At 41.5% G+C, this 25,282-nt stretch overlaps 2 protein-coding genes across 7 annotated transcripts in view; both read right to left on the bottom strand.

Annotated features, from left to right (window-relative positions):
* Window positions 1-13,847, bottom strand: part of ARNTL2 (aryl hydrocarbon receptor nuclear translocator like 2) — a 112,894-nt gene extending 99,047 nt beyond the window's left edge. For 4 of the 6 annotated variants that reach the window (XR_005984864.1, XM_041736076.1, XM_041736078.1 and 1 more), the window contains exon 1: window positions 13,645-13,847. Coding sequence is in view for 4 of the 6 variants with exons in the window: in XM_041736076.1 (XP_041592010.1) it covers window positions 13,645-13,721 (77 nt within the window). In the remaining 2 variants the exon portion in view is untranslated. Of the gene's footprint in view, window positions 1-13,618 lie in introns of all 6 variants that reach the window. The other 2 variants (XM_041736077.1, XM_041736081.1) reach the window with 2 other exon arrangements.
* A 6,298-nt stretch (window positions 13,848-20,145) lies between these two features.
* The window catches only part of STK38L (serine/threonine kinase 38 like), an 82,452-nt gene continuing 77,315 nt past the window's right edge, over window positions 20,146-25,282 (bottom strand). Inside the window, exons 13-14 of the mRNA XM_041736102.1 lie at window positions 23,938-24,029; window positions 20,146-23,831 (exon numbers count right to left, since the gene is read on the bottom strand). Of these exons, the coding sequence (XP_041592036.1) occupies window positions 23,704-23,831; window positions 23,938-24,029 (220 nt within the window). The 3' untranslated portion in view covers window positions 20,146-23,703. The remainder of the gene's footprint in view (window positions 23,832-23,937; window positions 24,030-25,282) is intronic.

Raw genomic sequence — 25,282 nt, 5'->3', positions numbered from 1 at the left:
AGAAGAAAGGAAATAAAGATTAGAGCAGAAATAAATGAGGTAGAGGCTGAAGTCATCAAGTCACAAAGGAAGACAGCAAGAGAAGAAAGGAGGAGAGAGGAACTACAAAAACAATCAGGAAACAATTAATTAACAAAACAGTAACAAGTACAAATCTCTCAATAATTACTTTCTTTTTTTTAAGATTTATTTATTTATTTATTCATGAGAAACACACAGAGAGAGAGAGAGGGAGGCAGACACAGGCAGAGGGAGAAGCAGGCTCCATGCAGGGAGCCTGATGCGGGACTCGATCCCGGGTCTCCAGGATCACACCCTGGGCTGAAGGCGGCACTAAACCGCTGAGCCACCCAGGCTGCCCAATAATTACTTTCAATGTAAATGGAATAAATTCTCTAATCAAAAGACACAGGGTGAATGATTGGGGAGAAAAAAAAAGACCTAGCTACATGCTGCCTACAAGGGACTCTAAGACACATAAAAACAGAAAATGAAGGGATGGAAAAAAAATGTTCCATGCAATTGGAAACAGGGACTGAGGGGGAGGCCAGGATAGCAATACTTATATCAGACAAAATAGGCTTAAAAACAAAGACTGTAAACAAGAGACCAAAAAGACACATTACATGAAAAAGGGATCGATCCAACAAGAGGATAGAACAATTGTAAATATCTATGCACCCAACATAGAGCAACTAAATATATAAAGTAACAGACATAAAGGGAAAAACAAACAATAATACATAATAGTAGGGGACTATACTACCCCACTTACGCCAATGGAGAAATCATCCAGAAAAACAATAAAGAAAGAGTGGCTTTGAACAACACATTAGAATAGATGGGCTTAACAGACATATACAGAACATCCCATCCAAAAAATTGCAGAAAACACTTTTTTTTTCCAAGTACACAAGGAATATTCTCCAGGACAGATCATACTTTAGGCTACAGAATAGGTCTTTTTTTTTTTTTTTTTTAGAATAGGTCTTAATATATTTAAGAAAATTGAAATTATATCAAGCACCTTTTCTGACCACAATGGTATGAAACTAAGAATCAATTACAAGAAAACAAAACTACAAAAAACACACACATGTGAAGGCAAAACATGTTACTAAACAACCAATAGTCAATGAAGAAATCAAATAGGAAATTAAAAAATACACAGAGACAAATGAAAATGAAAATATGATGATTCAAAATCTTTGGGAAGCAGCAAAAGCAGTTCTAAAAGTGAAGTTCTAAGGCCTACCTCAAGAAACAGGAAAAAACTCAAACAATCTAACCTTACACCTACAGGAACTAGAAAAAATAACAAAGCTCAAAGTAGAAGGAAGGAAACAATAAAGATCAGAGCAGAAAATACAAAATAGGGACAAAATAAACTCCAAAAACAAAAAACAAAAGAACAATAAAAAAAGATCAATGAAATCAAGAGTTGGTTCTTTGAAAATTGGTAACCAACTAGCTCAACTCATCAGGTTAAAAAAAAAAAAAGAGGGCTCAAATAAATAAAAGCAAGGGATGTCTGGGTGGCTCAGTGGTTGAGCGTCTGCCTTCGGCTCAGGGTGTGGTCCTGGGATCTGGGATCTAGTCCTACATCGGGCTCCTTGCAGGGAACCTGCTTCTTCTCCCTCTGCCTGTGTCTCTGCCTGCCTCTCTCTCTCTCTCTCTCTCTCTCATGAATAAATAAATGATATTTTAAAGAAATAATAAATAAATGCAGAAAAGAAAGAGGAGAGATAACTGACCCCAGAGAAATACAATTATAAGAGACTACTATGAAAAATTATATGCCAACAAATTGGACAGCCTAAAAGAAATGATTAATTTCTAGAAACATACATTCTTACAAAACTGAATCAAGAAGAAAGAGAAAATCTGAACAGATGGATTACTAACTAGTAATGAAATGGAATCAGTAATAAAAAAAAAACAACAAAACCCAACAACCCAAGAAATAAAAGTCCAGAATCCAATTTCCTCACAGGAAAATTCTACCAAACATCTAAAAAAGAAAGAGTGGCACTTGGGTGGCTCAGCTGGTTAAACGTCCAACTCTTGGTTTCAGCTCAGGTCATTCACGGTCATGAGACCAAGCCCTGCATTGGGCTCCATGCTCAGTGCAGAGTCTTCTTGAGATTCTTTCCTTCTCCCTCTGCCCCTCCCCCTGCTCATGCTCTATTGCTCTAAAATAAATAAAATCTTTAAAAAAAAGTTAATACCTATCTGTCTCAAACTACTCTAAAAAATTATGCTTCCAAATTTATTTTGTAAAGCCAGCAGTACCTTGATACCAAAACTAGAAAAAGACACTATAAAAAAAGAAAATTATAGACCAATATTTCTGAGGAACATAGATGCAAAATTATCAACAAAATATTAGTGAACCACATATAAGAATACATTACAAGGATCATTCACCATGATCAAGTGGGATTTATTCCAGGGATGCAAAGTGGTTGAATGTCTATGAATCAATCAACAAGGTACACCACAGTAATGATAATAAAAATGATATGATCATCTCAATAGATGCAGAAAAAAATTTGACAAAATCCAACACAATTCATGAGAAAAACTCTTAAAAAATGGTTATAGAGGGAATATACCTCAATATAATAAATGTCTCATATGGCAAACCCACAGTTAATATCATACTCAATGATGAAAAGTTTAAAGCTTTTCCTCTAAGATCAGAAACACCACAAGGATGTCCACTTTTCACCACTTTTATTGAATACAGTACTGGAAGTCCTAGCCACAGCAATCAAAGAAAAGGAATAAAAAGCATCCAAATTAGTAAGGAAGAAATAAATTGTCATTATTTGCAGATGACGTGATCCTACGTATAGGAAATGCTAAAGGCTCCACCAAAACATTATTGGAACTAATAAAGTCAGTCAAGTTGCAGAATACAAAATTAATATACAGAAATCTGTTACATTTTATACTCTAATAACAACCTAGCAGAAAGAAAAATTAATGCATTAACCATTGCATTAAATAAATAAGTAAGTAAGTAAGTACATACATACATATATACATACCTAGGAATAAATTTAACCAAGGACGTGAAAGACCTATTCTCTGAAAACTTATAAAACATTGATGAAAGAAACTAATGATACAAATAAATAGAAAGATATACCATGGTCATGGATTGGAAAAACTAATGTTAAAACGACTATACTACCCAAAGCAATCTACAGAGTCAGTGCAATCCCTATCAAAATACCAACAGCGTTTTTCATAGAACTAGACCAAATAATGCTAAAATTTGTATAGAACCACAAAAGACCCTGAATAGCCAAAGGAATCTTTAGAAAGAAAATCAGAACTGAAGGTAACACAATTCCAAATTTCAAGATACACTACAAAGCTATAATAATCAAAACGGTACAGTACTGGCAGAAAAACAAACACATCGATCAAAGGAACAGGATAGAGAACACAGAAACAAGCCCAGGCTTATATGGCCAATTAATCTATGGCAAAGGAAGCAAGAATATACAATGGAAAAAAATAGTCTTTTTAATAAACAGTGTTAGTAAACTGGGCGGCTACATGCAAAAGAATGAAACTGGACCACTTTCATACAGCAAACAAAAAAAAAATAAACTCAAAAATCAGTTAAACACCTAAATGTGAGACCTGGAACCATAAAAATAATAGAAGAAAACAGGCAATAAACTTTTGGATGTCAGCCTTAGCAACATTTTTCTGGATCTGTCTCCCCATGGAAGGGAAATAAGAGCAAAAACAAACTATCAGGACTACATCAAACTAAAAAACTTTTACACAGAAAAAAAAAAAAGTCAATAAGATGAAAGACAGCCTCCTGAACAAAAGAATATATGTGCAAATGATACACTCAATGAAAGGTTCATACTCCTACTCAAAATGTAAAAAGAACTTAGACAACTCAACAGCAACAAAACAAACAATCTGATTTTTTAAATGGGCCGAGGACCTGAATAGACAGTTTTCCAAAGAAAACATACAGATGGTCAACATACATGAAAAGATATTCACTAATCATCAAGGAAGTTCAAACTGAAAACATAATGAAATATCACCTCACACCCAATCAGAATGGCTAATATCAAAGACAAGAAATAACTAGTATTGGCGAGGATGTGGAGCAAAGGGAATCCTTGCACACTGTTTGTGGGAATATAAATGTGGGAATGTTGGTGCAGCTCACTCCGGAAAACAAGACGGAGGTTCCTCAAAAATAAAAATATCATACAATCCATTAATTCCACTTCCGGGTATTTACCCAGAAAATGAAAACACCACAGTTGGCCCTTGAACAACACAGTGCTTAGGGACCTGACCACCTGCACAGTCAAAAATCCACATATAATTTTTGACTCCACAATAACAACTACTAACAACCTACTCTTGACTGGAAGCCTTACCAATAATATACATAGTTGATTAACACATATTTTGTATAGATCTTATATACTGTATTCTTACAATAAAATCAGCTAGAGAAAAGAAAATGTTAAGAAAATAATGAGAAAATACATGGACAGTTACCATACTGTATTTATTTTTAAAAATCTGCATTTAAGTGGACCATCACAGTTCAAACCCATGTTGTTCAAATGTCAACTATAATTTGAAAGTATACATGCACGCCTATGTGTATTGCAGCATTTTTCATAATAGCCAAGATATGGAGACAAACCTAAGTGTCCAGCAACAGATGACAATAAAGGTGTGGTATATATACACAACAGAATTATTATTCAACCATAAAAAAGAATGAAATCTTGCTATTCACAACAACATGGAAGGGCCTAGAAAGTATTATGCTAAGTGAAATAAGTTAGAGAAAGACAAATACCCTATGATTTCACTCACATGGAGAATCTAAAAAACAAAACAAATGAACAAACAAACCAACAACAAAACAGACTCATAAATACAGAGAACAAACTGGTAGTTGCCGGAGGGGAGGAGCAAGGGGGACCATGGGAAAGGCAATTAAGAGGTACAAACTTCCAGTTTTAAAATAAGTAAGTCATGGGAATGAAAAGTACACCATAGGGAATATAGTCAAGAATACTTTAATAACTTCGTATGAGAGAAGAAACCACACATCACGGTGTGCATTTTGTAATGTATATAACTATCAATTGATTTGCTATATAGTACAACTAAAACTTGCATAATATGAATAATAGTGAAAGGGAATATAAAGGAAGGGAGAAGAAATGTTGGGAAATATCAGGAAGGGAGACAGAACATAAAGACTCCTAACTCGGGGAAACGAACTAGGGGTGGTGGAAGGGGGGAGGAGGGCGGGTGTTGGAGGGGAATGGGTGACGGGCACTGAGGTGGACACTTGACGGGATGAGCACTGGGTGTTTTTCTGTATGTTGGTAAATTGAACACCAATAAAAATTTAAAAAAAATAAAATAAAACTTGCATAATATTATGTCAACCACTCCATTTAAGATTTCTTTTTTTTAAGATTTCTTAAATAAATGTGGATGTTAAGAATTAAAAAAAAAAAAAAAAGATACAATGCTTCCTGACAACTAAATCATTAACAAAATGAAACACTTTCAGTTTATCTTTGAGAAAAATATTTGTCAGGGTTCACAAAAATATTTGTGTATCTTTTCTCTAAATGGTGACTGTTCTTGAAGAAAGACCCTTTAAAAGTGGGGGGGGGGAGAGGGAAGCATTGACACTGCAACAGGCAAACTGTTAAAAGTTCTACAAACTGAAACATGAGATGAGTTTTAAAAGTGATAAAACCCAAAGTGACATTTGTGACTTTAATACTATCTAGGCCTCACATGTCATAGCTACAATGATGATCAGAATCTAAAGATGCTTCCAGGCTCTTCTTAGACAAATAGGTAACAAACAGTTTTTTTTTTATATGAAGATTTTGTTTATTTATTCATGAGACACAGAGAGAGTGAGAGAGAGGCGGAGACACAGGCAGAGGGAGAAGCAGGCTTCATGCAGGAGGCCCCATGTGGGACTTGATCCCAGGACTCCAGGATCACGCCCTGAGCCAAAGGCAGATACTCAACTGCTGAGTCACCCAGGCATCCCTAAACAGTTATTTTTAAACCTCTTGATAAATAATTTGTCCTCGATGCCTTCTACAATTTGAAGTGTGAATGTGAACCCCCCACCCAAGTCCAGGGTGCTTTGCTTAAAACCAAACACATGTCCCAGAGGTAGCTACGATTATTGTTGAAACAAACTGATAAGCCAAAAGTGCTGGTTGAACTGAGGCCAAAAGCTAAAGAAAAGGAGAATTGTCCTAAGAAGCCACTAGCACCAGGATGCATGGAAAATTGGGTTTGGTCTCTTTTTTTCTAGGTCAGTGTGGTTGTCTGAATAACTCTTACAAAAGGGATGACCTACTAAAACCAATATTGCCTCTCTGCTGGTACAAGCACAGCCTACCTGGGGTACCTCGTAGCTCAGGGAGGACAGCCAATCCTCCAACCAGGGAGCTGGTAAGAAATACACACTGAGCTGGAAATTCTGTTCAATATTTCCATATTTTCTATAGATCTTTGACAAAACAAGTATTAATTTTCACAATCACTTATTTAAATATCAATATCTACTTTATAAAGTGTTCAATTTCAATTCCATCTACTGTATATCGATATATCTTTTAAATTCTAAATTTCTGGGGCCCCTGGGTGGCTCAGTGGTTGAGTGTCTGCCTTTCGCTCAGGGCATGATCCCGGGGTCCTGGGAACAAGTCCCATATCAGGCTCCCTGCAAGAAGCCTGCTTCTCCCTCTGCCTGTCTCTGCCCCTGTCTCTCATGAATAAATAAAATCTTAAAATAAAATCTATTTCTGTAAAATACATATGGCTTTGGTACTATCCCAGCTCAACAATGGTCTATTCTTTCTATATTTTCCTCTCCTAAGGAAAAAACGGTCAAGAGGCACTTTAATGTATATAGAGCTTCTGCTTTTAAGTAACTTCTAAACCAGAGATTCTCTGCACTGTATCTGAATCAAAATAAGAACATCTTCTGAGGTTATCACACATGAGTGTTTCCACGAGTGCTTTTTCACATTCGCAGCATGTTCAGACGTGCAGGGTACCTGATTCCTTTTGGCTTACAAACCTGCACTAAGTATTTATGCTGGGAGTCATGGCTAAGGGTATTTTCAGCTTTGTCCCATGGAGCAGCCTGGGAAGAAGCATCTGGGAATGTGTCTGGAGCGCATGTCCCCATCAAGGGGTTATCAGCGATGGGGACAGTGGAAGAACATGGGAAAGGTCATTACAAGTCCAGATACCTACTTCCCAACAGGCTGTGATAGGAATAAATGAAACAATTCTGATGACGCTTTTCAGATGAATGTGAAATGGATTTAAAGACAGAGGCAGCTCCTTTTTCTGGAAGAAAAGATGATATGAGAAAGTGGTCCAGAAGGATTTGGAGTGAAGGCCAAGACTTAATATCCAATCGCCTGACAGGAACTGAGACCTCTGCCATTTTTTTTTCCTGACCAATAATACGCCACAATTAGTCTTTCAAGGTGACACAGAAGCTCTCTTGCTGACCAGGGGCCAAAAGGAAGACGTACGTATCTTTCCTTTTAGAGAGCAAGCCAATCACTGCCTGTGTAACTGGGCTTTCTGGGTCAACTGTGCTGCACCACAGGCGTGGGAGGGGAAGCCCACCACCACACTAACACTGCAACTTCCCTGGGCAATTCCTTTTCCATTTTTTCCTATCCAAAGCCAGATGCTACCACCGTTTCTTCCAAGCACATCACTGATGACTTCCATATCCATGCTATGCTCTGTCCTGAAGACCCTCTTCTTCAGAGCCTCTTCTTCACTGCCTCCCCAAGTTATCTACCCATCGATACTAAAGTTGGCACCTTCTCTGAAGGTCTGGGAGTCCCTGCTGCACGACCTAGATATAATTTCTCCCAAATTTGGGTGAGGAGGCTCACTCGTAGCAGTTAAACTAGATCTTAACTAGGTTCTATCTTGTCTTACGCATATTTTGACTGCTTTTCACCTATTTATAAGCTCTTGAAACTTTTTTCTTGTTTATCATTTCTGTCTTTGTTCACTTAGTACAGCAGTATGTATTTAATGGATAGTTTATGAATGAACCAGCCCTGTCCACACCTTAGACCAATCATCATTCATTTAAAGTCAACAAATCTTTATTAGGTATTTAACAGGTATAAGGAGTCGGAGATTGTAAAGATGAGTAAGAATCAACCCAGGAATGGAGCTAAAAAATCTACCTAAGTAACCTGCGGCAAGTAGGCCAAGTGTTAGAACAGGCACACACAAAAACAACAAAGTGAAAATAGAAGGGGAGAAGCATTTCCATTGGGGAGGAGAGGTTCTGGGAAGGTTTTATGGAAAAAAGGGGGATAATCTTTTGTTGTATGTCAGATTTCACTTAACACTTTATAATAGTGTCATTTAATCCCCACACAACCCTCCAAATTAGGCAGCTTTTACTTCCATTTTATAGACAAGGAAATTGGGGCTCAGAGCAATGAACTAATGTGGCCAAGGTCACATAGCTAGTAAATAATGAAACTGGCAATCACGTTCCCAATGGCCTGGTTCCGAAGCTCATGCCCATTTCCCTATACACCAGATCGCCTCCTCCACAGGCAAGTTGAAAACATAGTGACACCTGAGCTCAGCCTTCCAGACTACCTGAAACTTCTACGTGCCTATCTGGAGGGAAGGCAGGAGCAGCCCATAGCCTGAGCAATGCCTGGAGGTAGCAAAGTTTAAAACATATGGAAAAGGTAGATTCCCTCACATAACAGACAAGGAGACAAAGTGGAGGGATTTTGGAAGAGAAAGCTGGTGGATGATTCTCCACTTTCCCTGTGATACATTTGGAACGTATGGTAAAGTGTATTTCTTATCTACTCAAAAAAATAAATATTATAAGTAAATCATTTTCTCTATGAATGAAACATTTTGAGTGCTTTGGCAACTACTGTTTTATGGCAATAATGTTGACCTTCAATAATAAATATCCTGTAATGTAAACCATATTGATGGAAGAGTGAATGATCCTCTCCATATTTCCTTTTTTTCCAGCTTTTGTTCCTCTCTCTGTAAATATATAGAGACCTAAACCAGAAGATTAAAGACTAGAGAAACAAAATACCAGTAATGTACTTGGGTAAATAACAAATTTCCTATCATGTCAACCAACATTTAAGCATTTTCAAGTAAGAGTTTTAATATTATATAACTGGACTCATGTAAACATTTTAAGAGATTTTTTTTAAAGTTTAGCAGGAGAAAGGGGCAGCGGGAGGAGGAGAGAATCTTAGGCAGATTCATGCCCAGTGATAATGACCTGAGCCTAGATCAAGGGTCGGAGGCTTAACATCCAGGTGCCCTTGGAAATATTTTAAATTTTTAAAATAGAGGGGGTGAGGTATTATAAAGCGATATAATTTAAATGGTATGTGTGAGGGACCAGTAAATGTGATTTCACATAAGAGAAGAAAATGGGGGGGGGGTACACAGCCAAGTGCTTCATATATTATCAGTAAACATCCAGAAATACTATAAGCTACTGCAGGGAATATCTTCCACCTGTAGTGCCAGCACCAGTAAGAGTTCAAATTATAGGTTCTTCTAAGTTCTCATAGCCTCCTGCCACCAGAAGGAGGGAGGCACTGGGTGAGGCGGGTGGGGTACAGGAGGGCTGGTATTTGGGATTGGTGGAGAGGGGCCATTCCAGGGAGCAGACCTGCAGAAACCAGAACAGGAACTCACTGTCTCACAGAGCAGGCAAAGGTCTCAGGGACATTCATCTCCTATAGGGCACCTGGTCACTGAGTCCCTGATAATGCTGGCGATGGTACTGAGGCTGACTCACCACCCAGATCCCAGGCACCTGCGTAACTCCGCTGTCACGGTGGAAAACTGGAGGTTTTCAACTAAATGGGACACCTGATATCAGGGCTACTAGAATGAGGTGTTATTACCTTATTTATGATTTCCTGAACATTATGTAAAGGGGGAGATTTCGAAAGGATGCCATAATCAATGCTCACAGCACAGAAAGAGATCATGCTTTAGAATCAGGGAGTCTGGGGATCCCTGGGTGGCTCAGCGGTTTGGTGCCTGCCTTCGGCCCAGGGCATGATCCTGGAGTCCTGGGATCGAGTCCCACATCGGGTTCCCTGCATGGAGCCTGCTTCTCCCTCTGCCTGTGTCTCTGCCTCTCTCTCTCTCATGAATAAATATTAAAAAAAAAAAAAAAAAGAATCAGGGAGTCTTGCCACAAGAAAAAAAGGAAAGTGAAATGACTGTGTTTATTATATGTTTCGGCTTTCCCTGTATATTTTATTTATTTATTGAGAGAGAAAGTGCAAGTGTGTGAGCACATGGGGGAATGGGGGTAGGCAGGGGAAAATCTCAGACAGACTCGCCTATGTGGGGCTCAGTCTCAGGCCCCTGAGATCATGACATGAACCCAAAATCAAGTCAGATGTTTAACCAGCTGCATCACCCAGGTGCCCCTCCTTATATATTTTAAACATTCGATTACTTTTTCTTTTTTCCTGGAGTCAAACATCACTGGGCTGGCAGTCCCTACCCTTCTCCCCTTCCCCCATTCACTCTTCTCCCCCCACCAACTCCTTGCCCTTTCTCATTTTCCTTTCCCCATCCCTTCCTCATCTCCCCATCCCTTCCTAATCTCTCTGTTCCTCACTTTCCACCTTCCTTCCATCTTGCTCCTTTACTCTCTCCCCTCTTCTCTATTCACTCCATCCCTCTTCCCCATTCTCTTTTCCTCTCCCTCCCCAAACCTCCTCCCCACCTTCCCAAACTTGTGAAAAGCAGTTTTAGTCCATCCTGGTTTATGATGGATAATGCATCTCAGGCTGAAACTTTCCCTAAGGATCCAGGCCAGGAGTGGTAGCTTATGCAAAGTTGACCGGCACATGATTTTTTATTTCTGAGTCACAAAGATGAACTCAAGCCACTATAATTGAGGAACTACATCTCAGAAAGAGTGCTCTGATTAGCTCGCAGGTGACAACATGCCAAGGTAAGCAAAAGGAAGGGGAGAAGGCTGCTCCACAAATGCCAAGACTCAAGCCATCCCTGACAGTCTTGAAATGCGCTGCTCCTGCAGGACTGCCCTCTTCCTGACTCCAAGGATTCTGGAACCATTTACCAGGACACCTAGCCACTTGGCAGCTTGCTCACTCTTGGTGTTTACCATAAGCCTGTCAAAAAATTGAGCAGGCAATTATGTTAGGCACAGCTGATTTTTGGTGGCCATTGCCAAAACCAGCCCCAAAGTTATTTTCAGCTGTGTAACCACCACGGGGTTTTCTCCCCTCACCACTTATAGATTTGTGCTACCAGGGCCTAGGGAAACTGCCTAGGGAAAAAGAAATCATCAGGGATTTTGTGTTAAGGAAAACATGGCCATGGATTCTGATCGAGAGCCCTGTTTTGTTACTTCCTCCAGGGATAGGGGAACTTATAACCCTATTTTTTTCACCCTTTTCATCTAAAAGAGAGTATCCGAAAAGTATACGCATTGCTCATTAGCACCACCCAGTGAGACAGGAAAGAAAGGAAAGCAGCATGGCCAGTAGCCACAGATTTTTTTTCAGTTTTGTCACTCTCTGGCTGTGGAACTGTGGCCCAACCTGTTTTCTCATCTCATCAGCAACATGGAGATAACACCGCCTACATCATGGGGCTGCTAGGACACGAAGGAAGGTATCCCTGTGAAATGCTTGATACATGACAGGACCTCAATAAATGCAGGCTCTCCTGGCCCCCACGGAAATTTTGCTATTCTTACCTAAGATAAATCGATTTTAATAATTTCCAAATGTACACTTGGTATTCAGCTAAACAGCAATAAACTATTTCTCTGAAAACTTATAAGCCCTTATGGGCTTATGGGGTGAACGCCACTCTGAACGGGTAGGTGCATTTTCGTATTTCTCTTTTTTCAGTAGAGTCCAAATATTCTTTCAATTTGGCCAATGTTGACTTGTGTGGGATAACACTTTAGTTAATCAGACAAGGCTCACCAATTTCACGAAGCAAATGGGAGCTGCAAATTAATAATTGTATTAGGCCAATGTTTATGGGGCACTTGCTATTCCTCAAGGACTGGGCTAAGCATTCTTTTTTTTAAGATTTTATTTTTATTTATTCATTACAGACACGGGGGTGTGTGTGTGGGCAGAGACACAGGCAGAGGGAGAAGCAAGCTCCATGCAGGGAGCCCGAAGTGGGACTCGATCCGGGTCTCCAGGATGACACCCCTGGGCTGAAGGAGGCCCCAAACCACTGGGACACCGGGGCTGCCCTGGGCTAAGCATTTTATACGTACCCAAGTGCATTTTATATCTCATTTGGTCCTCACAATCCTATAGCCAGATGCTGTAATTATCCCCATTTTACAGATGAAGAAACTAAGGCTAAATAAGTAAATAACCCCAGCGACATGTCTGAGCTTAACCCAAACATACGGCCTTCTCTTTGCTAGAACAGCGCTCACTCACATCTTTCTATCTTCCAGAAAAGAGGGCACGTGTTCAAGTGAGAGTGTTGGAAATCTCCCCACGACCCCAAGTTCCCTTAACTGTAATTAGAGTTCCATTCTTTTTTTTTTTTAATTTAATTAATTAATTTATGAGAGACCCAGAGAGAGAAAGCGAGGCAGAGACACAGGCAGAGGGAGAAGCGGGCTCCACGCAGGGAGCCCCCTGGGGGCTCGATCCCGGGTCTCAGGGTCACGCCCGGGGCTGCAGGCGGCGCCACCCGGGGGTCCCCTGCTGGAGTTTCAGAAGCGCCTCTTCCCCCTGCTGGTTCAGAGAAGGACAAAACTCATCGCCACGTGATACGAGGCAAGTGCGATTTAGTCCATCGCTTCCCCGAAATCCCCTCCGCCCGTTTACAAGCAGGTTCCGGGCGTCCTGACCCGGCTGGCCCGGGAGGCCTCGCAGGGAGCCCCCCGCGGTGGGGGGGGGAGGGGGCGCGGCAGCGCTGCCAGCCCGGGGCCCGGGACCCCGCGGGGCTCTCGGGGGTCTCGGCGGCTCCGCTCGCCCGGGCCGGGGAGCGCAGGACGCAGGCTCGCGGGGCCCGAGCGCCCCCCGAGGAGGGCACCGCAGACGCCGAGCGGGTCCCGGGGGCCCGGGGGGGGCTCGCCCGTCGCTACCCGGCGCTGGTCCCTCGCCGCCTCCCCTGCGCGCCAAGATGCAGCCGCGGCCGAGAAACGAGGCTGCGGGCGACGCGAAAGCGGGCGGCGAGCCGGCACCCCCACCGCCCTCCCGGGGCACGCGCGGGGCTCCCCGGCACCCCCACCGCCCTCCCGGGGCACGCGCGGGGCTCCCCGGCACCCCCACCGCCCCCCGGGGCACGCGCGGGGCTCCCCGGGCACCCCCACCGCCCCCCGGGGCACGCGCGGGGCTCCCCGGCACCCCCACCGCCCCCCGGGGCACGCGCGGGGCTCCCCGGCACCCCCACCGCCCCCCGGGGCACGCGCGGGGCTCCCCGGCACCCCACCGCCCTCCCGGGGCACGCGCGGGGCTCCCCGGCACCCCCACCGCCCCCCGCGCCGCCGCACCTGGAGCCGCCCGCTCGCAGCCTCACCTGGCGCCGCAGCCTCCTCCGCCGCCGCCATCGCAGGAGCCGCCCGGCCGGCGCCGCAGCCCCGGGGCTGGCGGCATGGAGAGCTCGGGGCCCGCCCTGCGCCCGCCCGGCAGCGGGACGCGGCCGCCCCCACCGACCCCGGACCGCAGAGCGGGCGGCCTGGGCGGCCTCGGGGCCCCGGCGCGGGGCGGAGTCACGGCGGCGCCGCCCCGAGCCCGGAGCCCCGCGCCCCGCGCCCCGCGCCCCGCGCCTGCAGGCCGAGCGCGCAGGGAGCCGAGCTGCGCTTGCAGCCTTCCCCGAGCCCGCGCCGTAGGCCGGGGTCCCGGGGTCCCCGTAGGAGTCGCCGAGTGCCTGTTCGAGGGCTGCAGTGGTGCCCCGGGGCGGGGGCAGGTGAGGGGTGGACGGGGATCCCTGCCAGGTGGGGGCGCTGGAGGAGGGCTGCGCTGCACCCCGAGGGCGAGGGAAGGCCTCGCTGCGGGCACGAGGGTCACCGACAAGACTGCTTTTGGCTCCTGCAACGGTTGAGCCGGGGCCTCCGGGGGCCCCCGGACAGCGCTCTTCCCGGGGCGCCGCGGGCTGCTCCCCCCCCCCCCCGCCCCCTCGGTTACACTTCGCCCAGTAGAGGAAGGGGGCGGAGTAAAGGAGCGGCAGGCAAGACCCTGAAGCTTCGCATCAGCCGGCCTACATCCATGAGTTTTCCTAGTGACTCTCATTAGAGCGTCTTAACTAGCTGCACGCGTGCCCCGAGGGCTCCTTAGGCCAAACCTGGCCAAGGGGACTGGGACGGTGCTGCCCGGCAGGAGTAGGCGTCTGCGGCCCTCCTAACCCTGTGGCGCCCCCAGGAATGCGCACCAAGGCAGGGGAGGGGTCACCACGTGGGGAGGTAGTCTAAGACCTGGGTGCGTGTGCAATGTCACCTTCATGCTAAAGCAGGGCCCTGGCTAAAATGTACCGAACAGACTATGTATAGATGTGCACAGGCTCAGAGGTGAGCCCCGGGCCAGGACCGCTCACTAGATGGGAGAAGCCAGACTGTAAAAGTCAGATCTCCTTGGGAGTTCATAGCCTGGTGTCCATCCAATAAGCTTACCGGTGAATCACTGCAGTCCTCATTTCTTAGAAATGATGATTCACTTCCACCCAAGCCTGAAAGCCAAAGAAAAGAAATCCAGAACCTAAATATGATAGGAGGAAGTAATGCTCAAGGAGAACAGGCCATAGGGTTCTCTGGGGGCAAGTCAGTCTCATAGCTTGACGTGCACTCCCTTTAATGTTGAAGTTTAAATCCTGCTTGCTACTTTTTCTTTGTCCTCTAGGGCTTTCCCTTCCAGAGCTTTTTTTATTTTTTTAAGTAGTTATATTATGCCTCATAGGATAAAACAGAGATGTATAGGAAGGTAATCTCATTTCCAAGCAGAGATTTTTCTAGTATTTTCTCCTTGGGCAAAATGTAACAGAAGTGACTTGAAACATAACTTGCAGAACACATGGTATGTTTCCTTCTGGTCAATGCCCTTTTCTCACCAAAAGCCCAGGGACAGCGTGGCTTTTTAGGAATCATTGCTAATCCCAGGGTGACCTTAGTTTGTTAATTTTGCATTACTGGCAAGTACTCAGGGAGGAACAGTATTGGTGGAATTAGCAACCACTACCTCAAAAGGATAAATTCCTGTGCTTGCCAACCTCCTGCTGGGATTGTAACAATTTAATTTGGATTGAGGGTTCCTTAAGACAACTTATATATTTTAGTTGGTCCAGGGCAAAAAGAAAAGAAAAAGAAAAAAAAATCCACCTGCTTCAGAGTACAATTACATTGTAGATACCATTTCCAATGATGGGTAAATATAAAAATAACTACCCATTAACGAGCTACTGAGTGACTGGAGAAAATAACTAAATTTTTGATTTTTAAAATTACCTTTGGGACACCTGAGTGGCTCGTGGTTGAGCGTCTGCCTTCAGCTCAGGGCATGGCCCTGGATTCTCGAATCAAGTCCCACATCTGGCTTCCCACAGGGAGCCTGCTTCTCCCTCTGCCTTTCTCTGTATGTCTCTCGTGAATAAATAAAATCTTTAAAAAATAATAAAATAAAACTACTTTTTTTTCCCTGGCCACTGTGCCTTCACTTCCACCCCCAACATTCTATGAAGGGTCAATACTGGGGAAGATTCATGTTTCTGCTAAGCAGGCTCATAAGTGGGAGTGCAGTCGGGAGAAACAGGGAGGCCAAATGTGTTTAGAGGAATAGACAGGCCTACAGTAGGTGTCTGGTATGGGGAAGATCAGCTTGAGGTTGGCCTATGAAGGGGAGGAGGAGCAGAGAAGGTAAGTGCAGGAGGGTGTACTCATGAGAGAGAGGAGGGAGGTGGTGGCAGCCACAGAGAGTGGAAATTTGAGAAAGATCTTTTAAAAGGGTATTAAGGGGGGGCAGCCTGGGTGCTCAGTGGCTTAGTGCTGCCTTCAGCCCAGGGTGTGATCCTGGAGACCCAAGATCGAGTCCCGTGTGTCAGATTTCCTGCATGGAGCCTGCTTCTCCCTCTGCCTCTCTCTATCATGAATTAAATAAATAAAATCTTAAAAAAATAAAAGGATATTAAGGGAACTTCACAGTGTAATGCAAACCCCCTTACATTATTTCCGTGGAAAATAACAACTTTAGTAAAGCTACATTCTTTTTCAATGCTCTTAGAGTTGATTTATGTTTTTATTAAAAATGAGATTTTGAGATCAGCTGTAGATGGAAAGTAGAGCTGCCCACAAAATGCCGCTATTTCATTCATTTGTTCACGCATATTTATAGAGTGCCCACAATGTGCCAGGCGCTGCCGTGAGTGTGGACTTACTTGTACTTCACCTGCTGTGCACCTGTCACCTCATATACGTGTTCTCACAGTGATTGATGAGGTCTGGAAAAGTCCAACCAGTGTCTTTTTCAGTGGTTCCCAAAGTTGGATGTGCATGATAACGTACAGAATTTCAGACCCAGTCCTAGAGATCCTGATTTTGTAGTTCTAAATCCTTATTTCAAATCAGCACCCTTCTTGATTTCAAGACATTTTAAGTACCTTAGGAAATACTGCTTCAACTTGTCAAAATCAAGTTTCCTAATAAGCCCACATTGCTGGGGGTGGTGGTGGTAAATTGTGTATTTCTACTAACTAGAGACCAAAAGTAGCAATAAACTAAAATTCCAAGAAAAATACAAAAAGGAACATAGGTCAAGCCTGAGGGAATGGTTGTGCAGACATCACTTTAGATATGGAGTTACTGCTTAGTGTTATTTTTCCCTTAGAGATTATTTTGTGTATTGTGTCAAAAGCTGAACTAATTTATACTTTTGCAGTTTTTTTAAAATTTCATGTATCCCCTACATTTTTTTAAAAAGATTTTATTTATTTGAGAGACAGTTGAGAGCTTGAGAGAGAGCACAAGCACACACAGAGGGGAGAAGCAGAGGCAGAGAGAGAAGCTGACTCCCCGCTGAGCAGGGAGCCCAATGTGGGGCTCAATCCTGAGCCACCCTGGCACCCCAGCTTTTGCAGGTTTTGGACACTCTTAGAACAAGTATGGTATCCCAGGTCCTCTTCAGTCCTCCTCATGTTGTATGCAATTGGACAGGAGTGTTCTTCAAGTTCTGTTCATGATTATCTTACCTAAGAGGACAACCCATTCCTGTTATGGGTTTCTCCTTTTGGAAGAGACTTAAAAGTCATCCTATGATGGGGCGCCTGGATGGCTCAGTCAGTTAAGGGTCCAGACTCTTGATTTTAGCTCAGGTCATGATCTCAGGGTTGTGAGATCGAGCCCTGTGTTGGAGGGAAGCCGGCAAGGGGGGGGAGGGGGGAGTCTGCACTCAGCAGGGAGTCTGCTTGAGATTCTCCTTCTCCCTCTGCCCCTACCAGCTCCCCCCACTCTCTTTCAAAATAAATAAATCTTTACCCCCCAAAATCATCCTATGTCTTAGAATTTGATAAGGAACATCTTCATATGAATAATAAAGTAATTCAGAGATAATATTGTGGTATTTAGCACAACCTCACCTGAGGAATGTTCTGATTTCCATTAGTCAAAGCCCATCTGCTCAAGTTAGACAAAGCAGTTGAGCCAATATATAATTAGGCCACCCCACTCCTAGCTGGATCTTGGGGAAATAAATCAATGAGGTTTTCTATTACTGGTATCACAGCAGTGATACCAATGGAGAAATGATTAGGAGCTGGGAGGGATGGCAAAAGCCAGGCCCGGAGAGACCAAACCTTGATCATTGGGCCACACAGCTATTCTGTTTGTATGAGGTCCAGAGACCCACTCATACTTCTGGTTCTCCAAAGGACAAGAAAAGTGGGATTGCAGTGGCTGAGCCATGGGCTGGCACAGTGGTACTTTGTACTCCTGGTTTTGGGGGGCCGGGAAAGATGTTAATGTAGCTATGGGAGAATCAGCAAGAAAATCCAGTGTGGTGGCTTAAAGTAAGATCCATTGCTATAAAAATGTGTAGCACTCTTTTGATTATCTTGGAGCTTGAATGTGAAAAGTCCAATTGGTTCTGGTATCAGGTAACCATGCGCTTTAGGTAAGCCTCACCCTAGTACCAGGGATGTGAATCCTGATAAGGATTTAAGTCAGTCCCAGGTCAGGTACTGTTGTAGGAATGGATATATGACATAATAATGGCCAATAAAATGTGAAGGTTACTTTGCTTAGAATGCTTCTGGAAAAGATTTTACTTGATCTTAAAAAAGAGGGTGCCTAAGAAGTAGTTTCTAAGGATTTACATGTTGTAGAAAGATTTGATGCCTAGTGTCTCTAGCCATTTAGTTCCTCTGAAAAACAAGACCAGGGACAAAGCTAACACTATGAGGACAACATAGTAGTAAAATGGAAAGGATCTGTGTTCTTGATGTTGTTTTTTGAGATGCTAAATTGACTACCCTGGAAGCTCCCTATCTTGTGTCGTGTTATGTGAGATAATCATTTTCCTTATTGTTGAAGTCATCTTGACTTGCATCTTCTTTTTATTTATTTATTTATTTATGATAGTCACACACAGAGAGAGAGAGAGAGAGAGAGAGAGGCAGAGACACAGGCAGAGGGAGAAGCAGGCTCCATGCACCGGGAGCCCGACGTGGGATTTGATCCCGGGTCTTCAGGATCGCGCCCTGGGCCAAAGGCAGGCGCCAAACCGCTGTGCCAACCAGGGATCCTTGACTTGCATCTTCTAATACTTGCAGTCAAAAGTATCCAAAGTGACAAACCTGTTACTAGTTCCCCATGTACTTTTCTGGGGTCTAGAAGCATATGAGGTAACTTGTCAATGAAGCATGCTGTCTGGTGTGGGGGACTCTGATTCAAGAGAAATTTATTACCAGTGTTTGGTTAAGTCACACTCAGCCTCATGTTCATCATATGTAAAATGATGGTAATCATATTTATTTCAGAATTGTAACAAAAACCAAAATGAATAATGTAAGTGAAAGCATTTTGTATACAAATATAAGTTTTTTATCAGAAGACGTTTTTTTTTAGAAGATGCTCTTGAAAGAAGATGCACTTAGTCTCCAAGTTTGCTCCAATGTCCAAATTTTCACATTCAGTGCTTTTACTGTTTTGTCTTTTTTAAATTATTTTTTATTTTTTTTTGTTTTGTCTTAATGGCATTATTGAAATGATGTAAGTCAGAAACAGTTAAAAGCGTAATTCGGATGAGCAGATTCTGACTGGCTCCCTCTGAGATCAGTGGAAAAAGTAGCATGACTGCTTATAAGTGCCTTCCACAGGACAGGATGTAATGGCACCTGCTTATATCACTAATTTCTGTGCTATTCTGAGGCATTTTAAACTTAATTTCAAGGCATTTTCTTTTCTTTCTTTTTTTTTTAAGATTTTATTTATTTATTCATGAGAGACACAGAGAGAGAGAGAGGCAGAGTCACAGGCAGAGGGAGAAGCAGTCTCCATGCAGGAAGCCCGACGTGGGACTCGATCCCAGGTCCCCAGGATCAGGCCCTGGGCTGAAGGCGGCGCTAAACCGCTGAACCACCGGGCTGCCCTTGAGGCATTTTCAATTTTAATTCTGCTTGCAAATTGATTTTTAGCCTAGTGGAGTAGTTTTTTTTTTTTTTTTTTTAAGATTTATTTATAGAGAGAGAGAAAGAGAAGAGAGAGAGAGACAGAGACACAGGAGGAGGGAGAAGCAGGCTCCATGCCGGGAGCCGACGCGGGACTCGATCCTGGGACTCCAGGATCGCACCCTGGGCCAAGGCAGGTGCTAAACGGCTGAGCCACCCAGGGATCCCCCTAGTGGGGTAGTTTTATACAAACCTGTGTAACTATCTTGGTTGTTTAAACATAATACGACTGAAACTTCAAATATCAATTTTGTTCTTGATGTGATATTTAAGTGTGAAGGTTGAACATATTTATAGAGAAGTCTTCATTAAGTTTTGGGTAACACTTGTCTCAAAACTTTAAAAGAAAACCAAAACACCTCATCACAGAAATATTATAAACATAGTTTTTATTCTTTTCTTACCTTCAATGAAAAGGCTTCATGCCACCAGAACATTTTTTGAAACTCAGTAACTAAACACAGAACTTGACAGCCCAATGATCATTTTTCTAGACAACTGCTGAATAATTTATATTGCTTTTTAAAAAATAACTAAGAACTATTTTTATTACTTCATTTCTTCTTAAAGTAGCAATATGCCCTCACATTTTTTCATAAAAATCTAAAATATATCTAGTAGTCCCAAGTGTTTCGTATTTGTTTGTTCTAAGTGTTTCATTAAAACTTTTCAGAAATAAGTGCACTTCTAAGGAGAAAATAAATGTTAAATAAAGACAAGCAGAAACAGTCATGGTTATAGCAAAAACAGTTGTTCTGAATGTTCTGAACCTTAACAACTCAGAGAGAATGTGTTACTAGGGGACCTTTCTACTGATTAAAATCTCAACTCAGTAATTTATAGATCATCAAAAAATGGATAGCTGGTTCTTCCACCAGGAGTATTGTTTGATTGTCTGAAGGTTGTCTACAATAAAACATCAAAAATAAATGAACTTAAAAATATTTTTTAAATTTACAGATTTGCATAAAGACACACAGATGTTTTAAAAACAGAAGTAGTATGCTAATATAGAAATAAATGAAACCCTATCTTAAACCGTAGCAACCAAAGAAAGCTTTAGGTATTCCACATGTTATTTTCCATTCGCCTATAGCTTATTAAATCAGCCATATATTGCATTCAGAAAAGGTTAATTTATAAGAAATTCTTTGTTTTTAGATAGCATTATGCTGCAATAAATTTAAAGATTTAAACTAGGTTAATAAGAAAAGCATAAAAGAAAAATAACATAACTTGCTTTAATACAAAGGTTTTTTAATAAAAAAGTCAAAGTCTACATTAATTCAGGAAATCAATAATCTGAATTATACAAGCTTTCTATAAACTTAGAAAAACCAAAACACACAGTTTATAATAAAACTCTTTTAATTCAAAATAGAGTCTAATTTAAAGAAAATGTCATTATGCCCAGTTGATTAGATAGGGTTTTGTCATTTAAATTATATGGTTCACCTGAAATATGTAAGTGTGTAATAGAGAAAATTCAATCACAAGGGTGCTTTGCAAATTATCTAGCTAATTTGCATAATGAATCAAATTCTTAGCTTCCAAAGGACAGACACAGTCTTCAGTTACTTTTAGATAGGCACTTAAGAAATGCTTGTGATGAGGAGGAAACCCCAAAGATTGTGAATCACTCTGTTAACTCCAGGGAAAAGTAAGACACTAAACAAAGTAAACTTTCCAGAACTGCCCTTCCAGTGCCAAGAAATCCTAACCATTTCCAAGTTCTTCCCGCTAATAAAAATAAGGGAGATGGAAACCAATATACCAATATGCTCTCCTCTTAATCAATTAAAAAGTAAACATAGGTAACTGCACCCCCCTCTTTCTCTCTCCGTCAACTTGAATTAACAACATTGTTCTATACTAGAATAGTTACCATATCTCAACTAGAAAATGATGTAATTTCCTCCTATCCTAATCATTCACTGTCACACTAACAAAAGTCAGTCCTTTTTTTTTCTTTTTTTAAAGAGGGGATGGAGTGGGGTGAAAACGTCTCATAAAACTGAGCAGCAGTAACATATTTTTTTTTTAATTAGAGTGAGTTATAATTAGAAGAACCAGGGCTGGTCAAATTGAGACCTCTAGAATTTTAATAGTTCTCTCTCCCCTCTAGATTCTCTGCCACATGATCCAAATAAGAGAAATGGAGATGAACTATTGGATGAACACATAATAAATATCAAACAAATACTAGAAAGAAAGAATGGAAGGAAGAGGGAAAGAGAGAGAACAGGGGGAGAAAAACAAACAAACCAGGATGGCCTTGTAGAAACATTGTGGAGCTACCTAGCAGCAACATTTATAAAAGCTTCTGTAGATTTGCACAATGATCCTATGCAGTTCTTCCCCCATAGCTACAAATAAATCACTGCTTTTGATTTTGATCACAGATTATGGTTGTAACTGTTGTATCTTTAAAACAACAGTTTTCTTCATCAGTTAACAGTTAAGACAAACATTAGGCCATTATTTGATAAAGTATTGTTCCTTAACTAGTACTTATGAAGCCAAAACCTCAGAGTCATTTTAGAATTAAAGTGTTGAGTTAGAAAAGATGACTTCATTCTTCAGGAAACAGCTAAAGAATTTGATGCTGACATCATCTCCCCATCCTCATCACAACCTCCCCTCCCAACCCCCCGCCCCTGGCCCACATTTATTTCCTTAATTCCACCTCCATTAACCACAGTGATGTAGCTGAACATGAACTATGTTGCCCTTCAATAAGCTGACCTCTGTCAAAGATCTGTCGTGCCTGACAATGGCATTTTCACAGGAAAGGAAAATTCTACTCAGTTGTGAACATCCACTCTGTTCAGGATCTTTGGTACGTCTGGAGTGTAAGAAAATAATGGCACAATAATACAAGTGCTATCAAAGGAAAAATTTTCACCAAAAGAAATAAAATGTAACCATCCATGATATGTAACAACTTTCTAGAAAAACCAAAGTAAATACCTCTTTGTTCTCTACAAGTCCATTTACATGATCAGAAGATTGACATTTAAAAAAATAGTTTAATAAAAATACACCAGTTCTACAAGCAGCCTTCACGGTCATTTCTGAAATTCAACTCACCATAATCAAATCAAAATAATGCCATGTCCTCTTGTTAAAAAAGAAGTCCTTTTGTCACAAGAAAAGCAACTTTACATTTTATATGATACAGTACATCTCCCTATGAGTGTACAGACTACCTATATAAAGGTCATCAGTATTTCTGAATGCAAAGTAAATATTTTAGTGGAGTGCTCGAGTGAAGGTGTTAAGCTTCCTCCTTATTATAAACTTGTCACTCCCGACTGTGCAGTTTGTGAAATAACATGATGATAAATTCTATTTCTTAAATAACCAGTGTATTTTCTTTTTAAAATTTCTTAAAACCAGTACAGAAATTGTCTTCATATCTATTCATTCTATAGGTGTCCAAACCAATAGGGCAAATACTCTAACACCAACTATGGAAGATGGCTTTTTTTGATTATCTAGACCCATAAGATTTGCAGTAAACAGCAATACTGCAGTGTTACCTATAGGTTAGCCTATGTTGCTTTAAATGATATGTTTCTCCTGAATTGATTAGAGGTGTTACAGTACAAAGCCACAGCACACACAGGCAGAATGGACCTTAATACGCGTGTAGGCAGTGCAGTTACAAAGGGATGTACGTTTCTTTTATTCCAGTACCTTCGTATAATAAAGTTAACAAAAATAATAAAATATTAAAAAAAAAAGCCAGCTGGCACTGCCAACCAATTCCTGTAGTAGTCTTAGAAATCCTAATCCTGTAGAATTTCCTCTTGTAGTCATAAGCACCACCATCTTCAGGAGTATTTCAGTGTATTGTTATCTACGCCAAGCAAGCCTGGTGATGCAGCTACCTGAGTTCTCTTGGTTGTGGACGAATGTGATCTTTATTCATAATTTTCCAGCTTTCATGTAGGTGGGGATAGAGCCACGTTGAGTCAACCCTTCAAACCTTTTATAGGTATAATTGAGAAAAACCCAGTCTTTGGATTTGTAGTCAGGTTCTGTGGTGTTTGGCACTAGAAAGATAGAAAAATGAACCAAGAGCAAAGGAATTTCAGTAGTGAACATGTCAACATCTTCACAGACTATGCATTGTGTTAATCGTGTTATAGAGTATCTTACCTGGTTGTAAAATATCAGATTCGGGAAAGTCATCGAAATTTGAAGTATCATCAATGCTTTTGATTTCTATAGGGATCGCTGCTGGCCTTTCCCTATAAAAAAAGTATTGAGTAGTGGCATGGTATATTTTCTTGAACTCTTAATTTTTCCAAAAATAATTCTACTTGCAAATTCTGCTTGTTGTTCTATAGATATTAGAAGAGCCAAGGAAATTTTGTTGTGGACTTGAAAACACTTAAGTGGATGTCATAGTTGAGTAAAATATTTTACTAAAACATTACCATTTGCTTGGAATTTTTATTTCTCTTCACCTAGACTTTCTCATTCTGTTTTGTTTAAAGTGGAAAAATAAGAGCTAATGAAAGGGAAAGTAGAACAGAAGAAATTTTGTTTAAACAATTTTATAATTATATAACGCATGCTGGATATTGTGGGCACTGGATCCTAGGGATAAGAGGATTCGTAAATTAAAAGTCATTAGTGGGGAGCATCTGTCTGGCTTAAATTGTATAGCATATGACTCTTGGTCTCAGGGTCACGAGTTCAAGCTCCACATTGAGTATAGATATTACTTAAGAAAAAAAAAGATACTTAAAAAAAAAAAAAAGCCCTTTGGGAAATTAAGGGGCACAAAGGATGAAGTTATCACTACACATTTGTGATAAAATCTAAATCCAAAACCTTGTCATTTAAATTTTAAGGGGATCAGGGACATTAGGAAAAATCAGTCATGAAAATACCTTATCATGCTAGAAATGTTTAAAAATAGAACTAGTTAAAAGAAGTTATCCATTTTTATTCCTTCCATTTTTTTCAACACATACTTAACTGGATGTATTAGGTGACAAGTTAACAAAGCTTGTTATCTAAAAGCCTGGGTATTTTTCCCAGAATTATTCCAAATTATTTATACTTTATGTGATAAACATTATTTAATGTGATACTTAATGTGAAACTTAATAAATTTATATTAGTTTAGTGAAAAGAACCACACCCTGGCATCCTAAGATCCAATCTCTTGTCATTAACTAGCAGCATGACCTTAGGCAGGCAAGTCCCTGCTCTGCGACTAATTTCTTTACTATCAAAGCAAGAGATTGCACTAATGGTCTCTAAGCATCCTTCCACCTGTAAAAAAGGGGAATCATCATTTTGTTCAATGAGATGAGGTAGGTACAGTATAATGCAGCACAGCAGTTAAGAACCAGGACACCCACGGGTCCAATTTTAGTTAGAAATTTCTAGCTAGATTGTTTACTAGCTGTGACACTGTAGGCAAATTACTTCTCTGTGCTTTAGTTTCCTCATTTGTAAAATAGATATAATAATAGTACCTATTTTATAA

Source organism: Vulpes lagopus, chromosome 21 (genome assembly GCF_018345385.1).
Source record: "Vulpes lagopus strain Blue_001 chromosome 21, ASM1834538v1, whole genome shotgun sequence".
Taxonomy (NCBI): domain Eukaryota; kingdom Metazoa; phylum Chordata; class Mammalia; order Carnivora; family Canidae; genus Vulpes; species Vulpes lagopus.
The sequence above is the reverse complement of the archived record's forward strand: the minus strand, read 5'-3'. Positions and strand labels throughout refer to the sequence as shown.